General features: G+C 38.1%; 1 protein-coding gene across 1 annotated transcript; it reads left to right on the top strand.

Annotated features, from left to right (window-relative positions):
- The first annotated feature begins 520 nt into the window (after positions 1-520).
- Positions 521-5816, top strand: LOC104107734 (sugar transporter ERD6-like 7). The gene is made up of 18 exons (XM_009616613.4): positions 521-859; positions 1146-1208; positions 1920-2009; positions 2109-2168; positions 2256-2321; positions 2420-2485; positions 3049-3124; positions 3280-3344; positions 3428-3520; positions 3619-3699; positions 3788-3872; positions 4168-4211; positions 4313-4375; positions 4459-4518; positions 4600-4653; positions 4781-4840; positions 4915-5029; positions 5328-5816. Exons 1-18 carry the CDS (start codon positions 668-670, stop codon positions 5444-5446), a joined length of 1452 nt encoding a protein of 483 aa, XP_009614908.1. The 5' UTR covers positions 521-667; the 3' UTR covers positions 5447-5816.
- Positions 5817-13935: the final 8119 nt, after the last annotated feature.

Below are 13935 nucleotides of genomic sequence, written 5' to 3' on the forward strand. Positions count from 1 at the left end.
ATTTTGATTATAAATCAATAAACTCAACGACAAATTTATAGGACACGGAATAAAGACCACTCTACACCAGATTTGACGACTCAAATAATTGTTAATGGATCTTAAATGGCTCAAATCAGAAGGGGTTAAAAAAAGAAAAACGTAAGAAAGGGGATTAACGATATGTCTGCTCTAGAAATTAATCGGTCACTGTCAAAGTGGACCAAATACATAGAAACAAGATTTTTTTCAATGAGCGTCTAATCCACAATTTAAACGCCGTTTACGCTGATTCGAAGAGTTAATTCTCAAATGTATATCTAATTCAAGGTATACTTGTTATTTACACAAATATAAAGTTCGATTCAAAACTCAAATGTGATTAGCTCCAAAAGGTAACTTCTGTTGCTTTAATCAGTTTCACACGTCAGTTCTAGCTCTGCCAAGTCATTTCATTAAAAATATTACTATTGTTATCGCCACAATATTTGGGAGGCAGATCTGATTACACCTAGAAAATTAAATACTCCTAGAAAGGAACCATGTGTACAACTTCCACAGCATAAAAATACGCATATGGCGCTCATCCAAAAACTCCCTTCCTTTCTTGCTTCTCTTCCTCACTTATAGTCCTTGCCTCTAAAAATCTTCTTACTTCTTTATTTGAACCAAACACTCCAAACCAAATATGAAGGAAGATATAGAGCAGAGTGAGAACAGGTTACACGAAGAGATAAGAGCTCCTCTGATCACTCAAACATATAAAAGGGTAACAGAAGAACAGGCAGAGAATGGCTGCTATGAGAAGAAGCAAAACAGGTGCATGGTTTACCTCACCACATTTGTGGCTGTGTGTGGTTCCTTTGCATTTGGATCTTGTGTAAGTTCATCTCTCTGACTAGTTCATTCAAGGGTCTACTCTTGTTTTCTTAGTTTAAGTTCTATGTACTTGACGATGTAAATATTTGTACAATCAGATTACTCGTAAGATAATATTTATGGCAAACATTAATTAATAACCTGATAAAAATGGTCATTAATATGATTTAATAAGTTAAACTATGTCGATTGATAGTGTAAAAGAATCTTTGCACTGTTAGTTAGTGTATATAACTTAAATCACTCGTTTTCTCCCTTCTCAAATGTGACGTTTCTCAACTTTTCAGGCTGGCTATTCATCACCAACACAATCAGCCATCAGAGAAGATCTCAATTTATCTATAGCAGAGGTAAGCAAGAAGTGTACATACTATCTACTTTTCTGGAAGGAGTGTACCTGTTTCTTTTATATACAGTAAAAACAAGGAAAAAAGCTAGCGCATAGAAACTTTGGCTGGCTTGTAAATTTCTATACAGATAATTACATGCCTGCAATTCTACAGTATACTTTCACTCAACGAGTATAACTTCTATACATTGACATTTAATCAATTTTTTAAACTATCAGGTTACCTAAAGGATAACTATAGGTAGTATGAAATTAGTAACGGGTAAAATAAGACAAGTAACCTACTATAATAGATTCAAGTATAGTGATAACAAGTAACCTACTATCAAGTATAGTGATAAGTGTAAATTATTTTTGCACTGTCGGTATATATAAGTTAAATCCTTCACTCATTCACTTGGTTAGATGAGCATTTTCTAGTTAGTCTGATCAAGAAAAGTTCAATATACTTGCAATTAGCCTAATAGTTATTCCATACAAATAAAAAACGAACTAGCATAAGACACAAATGTTTGTATGGACTTGTTAATTTTCTGGAAAACGTGGTTTTACTAGAGGAAAGAAAACTAACATGATGTCAAGAATCTACCTTGCTTAGAATACTTCAGTCCTTAATGGAATACCTTTCTTGTTATAAGAATATTTGGCATTCTTAGCCTGTGTTCTTGTATTAGACTTTACCTTAGATGTGTTCAACATTTGTACTATGCAGTTCTCGCTCTTTGGCTCAATATTGACATTTGGTGCGATGATTGGAGCAATCACAAGCGGTCCCATTGCTGATTATATTGGCCGTAAAGGGGTAAGCCTGGAGTATATTCTAAATACAACAGTATACACCTCCATATATCTTCTTTATTACAGCCTGATAATTATATGACTATGTGTAACATGCAAACAGGCAATGAGAATGTCAAGTGCTTTCTGTGTTGCTGGGTGGTTGGCCATTTACTTTGCTCAGGTTTATTACAAGTTCTCTTTTCCTATTCATGACACAGTATTGCTTCATAGGTCTTACAAACTGATAACTATCTTTTCCTCTTCAAAGGGAGCTCTTTCTCTGGACATTGGAAGATTGGCAACAGGATATGGAATGGGAGTTTTTTCTTACGTGGTACATACTCTGTTTCCTAGAGATTTTATCAAAATATCCAACTATAGTGTGCTTTCAACTTTCTTGATTCCAACATTTCCCTGACAACTACAAATCAGGTGCCTGTATTTATAGCTGAAATTGCACCTAGAGATTTACGAGGAGCTTTGACAACCATAAACCAGGTAAAGAAGTACACTTTCTACCTGTGCTCCATACAGCAATTTTATAGTAGAATGCTTTTACTTGAAAATTTTCAATCTTAGTTATATAGATTTTTGATAACAGTGATGTTCTGGCCAACTTGTGCACCTCGACTAATTCTGTTTTTCAACTTCTTATCCTAAATGTAATAACCATTTTTAAATTGTTTTGGTCGCTAATCTTATCATATTATAGCTGAACTAATAACAGTACTCCAGTGCCAGTAAAACCTGCGCATTGTTTTTCTACAAGACTACTGCCCTTTAACTTTGTGTCCTAAGGTTATTGAAATGTAGGAGACACTATTTTAATATAGTATAACTAGGACTATTACTCCAACATTTTCTATTATTTATCGAGTAATGTATATCACCATTTCTTTAGTTCAGATAAACTGAAAACAACGTGGTTATTTCAGTCTTCACTAAAATAAAGAAAAGCTAAATAGGAAGAAACATACTATACTTTTACAGATTATAGAGTAGATGTTGTTGTTGGCTGTTGATTATCCTCCCTTGACAGTTTGTTACTTCTACACCTCCAGTTGATGATATGTTGTGGAGTCTCAGTTGCCTTCATTATAGGAACTATGCTGACATGGAGAGCTTTGGCATTAACAGGTTTGTTTTAGAATTAAGTTGTATTGTGAGATCTAGGAAGAGCTATCTGCTACTACAAGGAAAAGACACGCAAAAAGAAGAACAAAAGAAAAACTGAGAAATAACCACAATGAACAATGTATTCAAGTGCTAAGGGTTTGATTTTCTTTTTTCAGGATTAATTCCATGTGCTATTCTCCTTTTCGGTCTATTTATTATTCCAGAGTCTCCTAGGTGGTTGGTGAGTTACAATATTCAACGGCTAAGAGTTCATCCTGTCGGTAAAATCTAGAAAATGACATAACATTTCCATCAAATATGTAGGCAAAAATAGGACATCAAAAGGAGTTTGAACTTGCACTCCGTAGACTTAGAGGCAAAGATGCTGACATATCTGAGGAGGCAGCTGAAATCCAGGTTCATTATTCTGGGAAACTCAAATTTCAGTTTCTTTCATTCTTCGGAGGTTTCCTCAAAATACTCTCCTAATATTACTTATCTGATTTGCTTGACAGGATTATATAGAAACCCTTGAAAAGCTTCCCAAAGTCAACTTGTTTGATTTGTTTCAAAGAAGATACTTGAGCTCACTCATAGTAAAGTTCCTTTTCCACATATTGTTTTTCGACAACTTGGTAGCTGAAACTGTTAGTTAATTTATGTTTATGACAAACCAATGGCCAGGTAGGAGTTGGACTTATGGTGTTTCAACAGTTCGGTGGAATCAATGGAATCTGTTTCTACACCGGTAGCATATTTGAGTCCTCAGGTAGAAATCCCTCATTGTCAAATATCATCCTTTACACGACAAGAAATGTAGGACCTTCAACATTGTATAATCACCTAATGTGATAAGCAGATGAGGAAGATAATGTTTAGAACTTGAAACCTCACTAATCTCCTTAGCCTACTTTCTTCGCCATTTGTATCTATAGTCCCAATTTAAGATTGAAGGCCTGTAAAATATGACATCTCATTTCATTTCCCTTCAGCTCAAGAATTTAAAGCAAAGAACTGTGTTAAACCATAAAGTTATTTGTTCTTTAACTGTATTCCTTTTCCAGGGTTCCCCTCTGATGTCGGAACTATAATCTATGCAATTATACAGGTTTCAACTCTTACCCTCTCAGTTCTATGGATGTTAGATATCTTCCTCCTAAGGTCTGGTGTTATAATGGATCATTCACTTTACTTTATTTTCTTCATCAGGTTCCCATCACCGCATTGGGTGCAGTCTTAATTGACAGAGCTGGAAGAAAGCCTCTTTTATTGGTAAATCTCGGAAAAGAAATCCATTTTCTTTAGGATATTACCCGTTGCATTCACCAAATATAATGATAACCATATCTTTGCAGGTTTCTGCAACAGGACTTGTCATAGGCTGTATACTAACAGGAACCTCATTCTATCTGAAGGTTAACATTAAAACCTGAACTGCTTAAAATTCTTAGCATGTCTCTTGAACATTTTGACCAAAATATTTATTATTTGACCAGGGACATGAAATTGCAGTAAAGGAAGCACCAATACTTGCCGTAACAGGCATACTGGTACCATCACTATCCCTTCTGATTGTCCTCTTCATAGTAGCTTACCCCGATCCCCACTCTCCCTCAACCATGTGGAAAAAGTGGAGGTTTTCCTTCCAGTTTATATAATAATCATTCTCAAATGCAGGTCTATATCGGGTCCTTTTCAATAGGAATGGGAGCAGTTCCCTGGGTTGTAATGTCGGAGGTATGTAAAATCTGTACTATCCTCTATTATTAACATTTGAGACATGTCGAGCCTAAGAATTACCTTTCATGCAGATATATCCTATAAATATTAAAGGGGCTGCGGGGAGCCTTGCAACACTAGTGAATTGGTTTGGGGCATGGGCATGCTCTTACACTTTCAACTTCCTCATGACCTGGAACTCTTTTGGTAAGCGGTTGCCACAAATATCATCTCAGGAGTAATGTAAAAATGAGAATCATGCAATAAAGTAAAAAAAAAAAAAAAAGTGCCTAAGGAACCTATATTGGAAATTAGTTTTGCAACTTGCAAGCAAATTTGATTGAAGATAGGGTTTGGCGGGTAAGTCCATTTATCCATCATGGTTAACATTGATTGACAGAAGAAAGGAGAAACTAATAACAAGGGAGGGGTATAAACTGTTTACTGCATATCAAGACAGCTAAAGGTTAGATATGTATGCTCACATTAGTTTCACTGGTTGCAGGTACTTTCATTCTTTATGCTGCAGTCAATGCACTCTCAATTTTGTTTGTGATCAAGATAGTACCTGAAACCAAAGGAAGAACTTTGGAACAAATCCAGGCTTCTATTAATGCATCATAAAATACCTCAGCACTTGGTTCGTCCTTCCTACTGATAACTATCAAATGGCCAGAGAGATGTCAGGACGCACGCTGCTGGTTGAAACTACATTCTCATACTCATCCTGGATTTTCCAAAGATTTAAAATGTTTGACTATTTGTTGCATAGTGGACCATGCCCCTATTCTCCATTCGTTTAAGGTATGAATACCGTATTAGGATAAAATGATTACAATAACGTGTTCCAGTACCCTTTTCTATCTTTCTTTTTTCCTTTTTTTTCTGAGTATCATTCAGCTAGTCAAGAAAAGTCTTCCCAAGATGTGGGATCACATTTTTGAACTGTACTCATTTATTTATCTATCTTTCAAGAACCCTAGTTTTCTCCTCACTTTTTTCTTAATTACTTGGGAATCTTTGAGAAATTCAGGTGTGTCTTCACAAACCTAATGCCTTATTTTATCAGTGTTTCCTCAGTCTACAGCAGATTAATATGCAACCGACGAACCTTACAAAATTGATGAAAATCATGAAAAGAACAAAGATATTAATGTGCACGAGCTACACAATATAGATGAAGGGTGATAAGTCTAAGGGAGGTCAAAGAAAATCCCTACCAGATTAGTGCATCAAAGGAGGGCAGCTTAAAAACTAAAGAGATTATCTAGCAACTCTGCCAGACCTTTCTAGAATAGAATTAATTTGCCTAATCCATCATTAACCAATTGCTGTTCTCTGAAGAAGACCCTTCAACTGTGACAGCTTTTGAGAGGTTGTTTAATGCTATGTGGACTAGGGCTTAATATAATTAAGTCCTCACTCCTCCAAGTTTCTGTCCTATAAATAAAGGAAGTGATGCAGATATTCAGCTGATACAATCTGAGAATAATATTGGTTTCACAATATAAGAATACACACAATATATAGATAACAAGCAGGGAAAGATCTACACTGCAAACTGCTTAAAAGCAGAAATGTCTATCAAATCAACAATCTTTTAAAACTCTTAGCATCTTTAGTGGCTGATCGATGTTAGATGGTGCTGTGATTTCAAAAGCGAAGTACAGTAACTCATAAAAAAGCTCAATTTTACCTATAAAATTAATTGCTAACTATATTACATCAACCTTACATTTACCCTAACAAACCTTGTTGAAGTGCGAAAGAGGTATGGTTACGTCATGCGAATTCTTCAAAATATACTAAAGACTTGCAACAGAACTGAACTTTGTCTTGATTACCTCAATTTTACTGCCCTAGGAAGATTAAATGCTTCCATTTCTGTAGCTGGAAGTTCTTCAGGAAATTTAAATAAGAAAAATTGATTATATGAGAGTGATACAGAAATTTAACGTCAAAGAGATCATAGCAGAAGTTAGAGCATTACCTATTCTTATGACTTTGAAATTCAAACTCCCTCTTAGTTAATTGGATCCTGATAATCAATTTGATAAACAGACATTATCGGTTTTACGCTCAAGAGAGACATTATCATCCATTTCGCTACTCCATTTCATATATCTTTTTCTCCCAAGTACTATTTTATTTATACTTTCTCGAATGTGGCCGACTATGTTGTATAGAGCTTGTTCAGTCAAGAAATCTCATGTCCAGAAGATGAAACTAGCAGAGATGAGGATGTTGATATGGGTGAGCATACTAAGAAAGACCGGATTAGGAATGAAGTTATTAGGTACAAGGTGGGTGCGGCCTTTGTGGAAGACAAGTTGCAGGAATCGAGGCTGAGATGGAGAGACACTGATGCCCCAGTGAGGAGATGTGAGAGGTTGATCATGGTGGGTCAGAAGAGAGGTAGAGGAAGGCCTAAGCAATACTGGGGAGAGGTGATTAGGCATGATATGACACGACTTCAGCTTACCGAGGACATGACCCTCGATAGGAATGTGTGAAGGATTAGGGTTGTGGGTTGACAGGTAGTCGAGAGTCACTTCTAGTCGTACTAGTAGTATTTGTACTAGTCTGGTATTCTCACATTCCTAGTTCCTTGTTGTTAGACGATGTGGCATTATTACCGGTAGTTTTCGCACTTCTCTTCTAGCTAGGGCTGCTTATCGGGCGGATTGAGCGGTTAATTACTCTTAACGGTTTGGCTTAACGGTTATCGGCTTTTAAATGTATTAATCCGCTAGCCATCCGATAAAATATCGGGCGGATTGGTATCGGTTTAGCTCTTATCGGGCGGCTTATCGGCCTAATTCAATCTATATTGCGTGCATTAATTGTGTGATGACCGCCTAGCATACAAATTCAGAATAGAAAATTACACATTGAGTCCAGACATACATGTCTGTTAACGCCTACATAAGAATGATGTAGTGTGTCGTGTGTTGTAGAACGAAAAAAGCAGAACACATTGTAGGCTACATTACATCCCAAAGCAGACTACATATGAGTCCAGACATACATGTCTGTTAATACCTACCATTAAATCCCAAAGCAGACTACATTACATGAGTCTAGAATACATATTTCAAAATGATTAATCCATAAATGAGGAGACTACACATAAATGTTTGGCCTGCAGTTAACGCCTAACAGTGCTTGAATTTCTGCAACTTCAAAGTTCAAACAACAACTTCAAATTTCTAACTTAAACTCTCAACCAAGCATTTCACGCTATATCATTAACCATACAAACAGCACCAAGCAAAAGGCAGTTATGTATAGAAATAGGGATGGATTATAAACAGTAAACAATTTACAGGAAACGCAAATGTGCTCTTTCCCCAGAACATAATTCAAGACAGTACTATCGTCAATATTGTGGGATAAAAGTTGTGGCACAACACTGTTATTCTTCTATTAAACATAGACCACATGCATTAGTTTAAGAAAACAAAAGTAGTGGTGAACCATAGACAACAGCTTAAACAATCTTGTTGTAGGGTGGGAGAATAAGCTAAGCTAATAGCTGGAAGAAGTGGAAGGGTTTTTGATATTTAATATATATATATATATATATATATATATATATATATATATATATATATATATATATATATATATATATATATATATATATATATTCTTAACGGGTTAACGGATTATCCGTTAAGAAAATTGAATAATCCGCCCCCAAACCGATATGCCGTTAATAAAAAAATTTTAATCCGTTCCCCGTCCGTTAAACCGTTAACCCGATACCAATAAGCCATTAAGCTTCGGTTTCGGTTCGGTTTTCGATTTTGAACACCCCTACTTCTAGCTTCGCATTCCTAGATCTTTGGCAGTACGTGCTGTGCTATTTGTTTCCGATAGTCTATCGAAAACAACATCTCTTTCTTCATAAAGTAAGGGTAAGGTCTGCGTATAGAATTTCACTGAATTTGTTGTTATTGTTGTTGTTGTTGTTGTACTTTCTCGAATGACCGGTTCGAAGAATAAAATAAGACATCTATTTTCCATATGAATTAGACAATGGATTATTAAATTCTTTTTTACAAAACTTACATATTTACGATTAAACAAAAATACTAATGAATTATACTAACTTTTATATTTTATTCAATATTGTAACTTTTATATATATAGCCGGAGGCCGGATCCAATGTTGGTTTCAGCGATTTATAAAATTATTTCAGTTGTCACGGTTGAAAACTCAAGGGTCATTCGTTTGTGTTCTCCCTACTGCTACAGCAAATTTTAATTTCTTCTTTCATTTTGTAGATATTTTAAAGAGAAAACTTTAATCTGTTTTTGTTATGGTTAAAAATATTTGAAAAAGTTTATTTGATGATGGTGATGATGTCATAAAACACATGGAGTGTCAGATTAGTAAAACGGAGTGAAGTTACTTGGTAGGATTGGTAGAAGAGGGAAGAATTTGGTAGGATTGAAATTCTGTACTTTGTCATAGGGAGGCTGCAACTAGGTTCTATGTTGGATAATTAAAATATTTCTTCTTAATTCAAATTCAATCTCAAAATAAGGTCCCTCTTTTTTCAGGAAAAAATTATGGCTACTAATAGTCTTTAGGTAATGGTGCATGCTAAGAATTGTAGTAGCTAATTTATGCGATGTATCAACTTGAGAGATTCCATTTATTTAACTTTCTCTCCCGCACATGTCAAACAATAACAAGATAAAGCAAGCTACACTTTGCCTCGGTTAATACAGATGAATTTACTCCAAGTATAATTTTTATTCCAATAGGAGTCGTTCGGTAAAAAAAAAATTAACTGTATCAAATATTTACATAAAATAAATAAATACATAATACGTATTTGCACATTTAGGGGCGGAGCCACAATGGTATCGATAGAACCCAATAATTTTGGCTTAAACCCTATATTTATGTTAACTTTTTTATTTACGATGTGTACAAACTATTTAGAACCCAGTAAACAAATGAATTTTGGTCTAAACCCCATAAACTAAAAAAACTAGCTTAGCTTATGTGCACATTCACTTTTATCACTTAAACTATGGTTAATTAATGCATACTTTTACTTCATTAAATCACTTGACTATGATAAGTTGAACTAGTTTCAGTACGATAAATTATGCATCAAATAAAAAGACATGTCAAATATATTGTGTACGGTCAAAACCGGTTCTCAGTCATAAAGACTGGTCGAGACAATGACGTTTCAATCGTAGGGTATCCACGCGACAAGCTCGGACGAATTCCGAAGTAGGGGCGTCGAGCTTCGAACTATAAGACAAATCGACGGCAAAGCCCGTGTCCGAATCGGACTACGGGGCAACACTGATCGACACAGGCCCCGAATATCGATGCCCCAAGGCAGAATCGAGCTCGAACCAAGACTGGGGGTTCGATCTAACACCGAGCTCGAGCCAGTGCTAAGCTCGCAAACAAGAGCCGTTATAACCGCACCGAGGGAGAGAATCTTGGCGGGAACCAAGGCAGAGACAAACCATCATGGGTCCTCCACTATATGTATTATTTTATTATGTTGTTACAAATAAAGTAGTGACCCTCTACTATAAAAAGGAAGATAGACTGCAATAGGCAAGGGAGGGAGATTTCATGGTGCTTGTTCTTCTAATATTTTTCAATCTTCCCGTCCATCATTTCCCATTTCATAGCAAAAAATATCTGTATCGTCATTTTGTATCAAAGAAATTTGCATACCCTTAGAACCATATCTAAATTTAACGTTATCCGATTTTTCGGGTAAACAGTTTGGCGCCCACCGTGGGGCTAAGGGTAACAGCGATTGTTTGATATAAATCTACAGTACACTCCAGCTTACAACTTCAAATCAGCCATGACTCTACCTATCGACCTCGAAGCCGGCCTTCAAGATGAAACCAACAACTTGGTGCCCGGGGCCGGAAGGCTACCTGACAACGGTAACGAGGCTCGAATCGAAGAGCCCGAAATTCGAGCCGAAGTACAATGAATATCAATTTGCAAATAGCTCTAGAGGTGAATCAGCGTTCTGAACCAGAGAGGAGCGTTCAGGGCGGTGCTCGGTCTATAGCCCGAGACACCTACAGCACGGGAGAAATCGGGGTCAACTTGCATATAATTTTCGAAATGTTGCAAGCCCAACAAGCAGCGATAGCTCAGTTGCAGAGCCGAACTCATACGCAAAGCGGGCCGAACTCCAATCCGCTTCTTCGAGAAGTCACCCCCAGAACGGAACCCGCCGTAGTGAAATCAAACGAGCAGGAATCGAGGACTGCTCCTGAAATTGCTAAATTGCTCGAGGAACTCACAAAGCGAGTCGAAGCCAACGACAAAAAAATAGAAATATATAATTACAGGGTCGACCAGATCCCAGGGGCTCCACCAATGATAAAAGGGCTAGATTCGAAAAAATTCATTCAAAAGCCTTTTCCCTCGAGTGCAGCCCCAAAACCAATCCCAAAAAAATTCCGTATGCCCGAAATACCCAAATATAACGGAACGACAGACCCCAACGAGCACGTCACTTCTTACACGTGTGCCGTCAAGGGCAATGATTTGAAAGATGATGAGATCGAATCTGTATTATTAAAAAAATTTGGTGAAACCCTGTCAAAGGGGGCAATGATATGGTATCATAATTTACCATCTAACTCCATTTATTCTTTTGCTATGCTTGCAGATTGCTTCATAAAAGCTCATGCCGGAGCCATAAAGGTCGAAACCAGAAAGTCAGACCTGTTCAAGATAATACAAAAGGATAACGAGATGTTAAGGGAGTTCGTAGCTCGTTTTCAAATGGAACGAATGGATCTGCCACCAGTCACAGACGATTGGGTTGTTCAAGCTTTCACTCAAGGTCTAAATGAGCAGAGTTCGAGGGCTTCACGGCGGCTGAAGCAAAATCTGATCGAGTACCCAGCTATTGCTTGGACCGATGTGCACAATTGATATCAATCCAAAATAAGAGTCGAAGATGACCAGTTGACTTCTAGGTCCATTACGAAAAATCAAAAGTCAACCAAAGATCGATACCAGCCATATAGTGGAAACGATACTACTGTTGAGTATCCGGGGCCTCTTTAAAATCAACCTCGTACACAGGGGGGCTTTATCATTTAACGCATCTGTGACGATTATCAAGTTCGGTGCAAAGGAAGTTACTTCGTTATTTCATGACAAAGTGTCTTAACGAAAAACGTTGTAAGGGCCAAACGGTCAAAACGAACCATGCTTATATTGTTGGCCCGAGCCCTGATGCAAAACATGAACCCATGTACAATGACCTGCAAAGAAAGCTCTCTTCTTTACCGATACTTTATGTTCAAGATTTATTATGCAAACAGGATTGAGTTCGAATCATTCGCTCGACTGCCAAGCCTACGAGCTACCTTTATTTCGAGTTCGAGCAACCACTCACTCGACTATTAAGCCTACGGGCTACTTTGACTATTACGCCTACGGGCTACATTGCATCGAGTTTGAATCATTCACTCGACTGCCAAGCCTACGGGCTACCTTTATTTCGAGTTCGAGCAATCACTCACTCGACCATTAAAGCCTACAAGCTACATTGCATCGAATTCAAATCATTCGCTCGACTGCCAAGCCTACGGGATACCTTTATTTTGAGTTTGAGCAATCACTCACTCAACCATTAAAGCCTACGGGCTACTTTGACTATTACGCCTACGGGCTACATTGCATCGAGTTCGAATTATTCGCTCGACTGCCAATCCTATGGGCTACCTTTATTTCGAGTTCGAGCAATCACTCACTCGACCATTAAAGCCTACGGGCTACTTTGACTATTATGCCTGCGGGCTACATTGCATCGAGCTCGAATCATTCACTCGATTGTCAAGCCTACAGGCTACCTTTATTTCAAGTTCGAGCAATCACTCACTCGACCATTACGCCTACGGGCTATATTGCATCGAGTTCGAATCATTCGCTCGATTTCCAAGCCTACGGGCTACCTTTATTTCGAGTTCGAGCAATCACTCACTCGACCATTAAGCCTACGGGCTACTTTGACTATTACACCTACGGGCTATATTGCATCGAGTTCAAATCATTCGTTCGACTGCCAAGCCTACGGGCTACCTTTATTTCGAGTTCGAGCAATCACTCACTCGACCATTAAAGCCTACGGGCTACATTGCATCGAGTTTGAATCATTCGCTCGACAGACAAGCCTACGGGCTACCTTTATTTCGAGTTCGAGCAATCACTCACTCGACCATTACACCTACAGACTACATTGCATCGAGTTCGAATCATTCGCTCGATTGCCAAGCCTACGAGCTACCTTTATTTCGAGTTCGAGCAATCACTCACTCGACCATTACGTCTGCGGGCTACATTGCATCGAGTTTGAATCATTCGCTCGATTGCCAAGCCTACGGGCTACCTTTATTTCGAGTTCAAACAATCACTCACTCGACCATTACGAGTCACTCTTCTCAGTGAGGCTCTGAACCTCGGCATCATGCTCTTCCCTGATTCGGAGAAAAGCCTCGTGATGCAACATCGGAGCCTGCAAACAAAAGGAGAAACATTAGAATTACCTACAACTCTGTGTAAAAGAAGTGGCGAAAATGCCATCAGAAGTTACCCGATTCAAAGCATGTTGGGCCTCGTTGAAAAGACAGGAAGCCCCTCCGCATTCATCACTGATTGATCTTCTCCGGTCACCAAGGACCGAAGGTAACTGGCAATTCCCATAGGGTAAGAAAAAATTCGGGTATCCTTGATAAAGTCGGGGACTATAAAGATGCATAAGATGATCGAGCATTACATATGTCATGGTCGGGGTCGATAGAAACGTCAGCATAAACTTGATCGAGTCGCAGGGAAATCATATCGTTCCTCGCCACATCCTTTCCGAGAAACGAGGGGACTATCTGTGTACGATCAAAATCGATTCTCAGTCATAAAGACTGGTCGAGACAATGACGTTTCAATCGTAGGGTATCCACGCGACAAGCTCGGACGAATTCCGAAGTAGGGGCGTCGAGCTTCGAACTATAAGACAAATCGACGGCAAAGCCCGTTTTCGAATCGGACTACGGGGCAACACTGATCGACACAGGCCCCGAATATCGATGCCCCA

Source organism: Nicotiana tomentosiformis, chromosome 1 (genome assembly GCF_000390325.3).
Source record: "Nicotiana tomentosiformis chromosome 1, ASM39032v3, whole genome shotgun sequence".
Taxonomy (NCBI): Eukaryota; Viridiplantae; Streptophyta; class Magnoliopsida; order Solanales; family Solanaceae; genus Nicotiana; species Nicotiana tomentosiformis.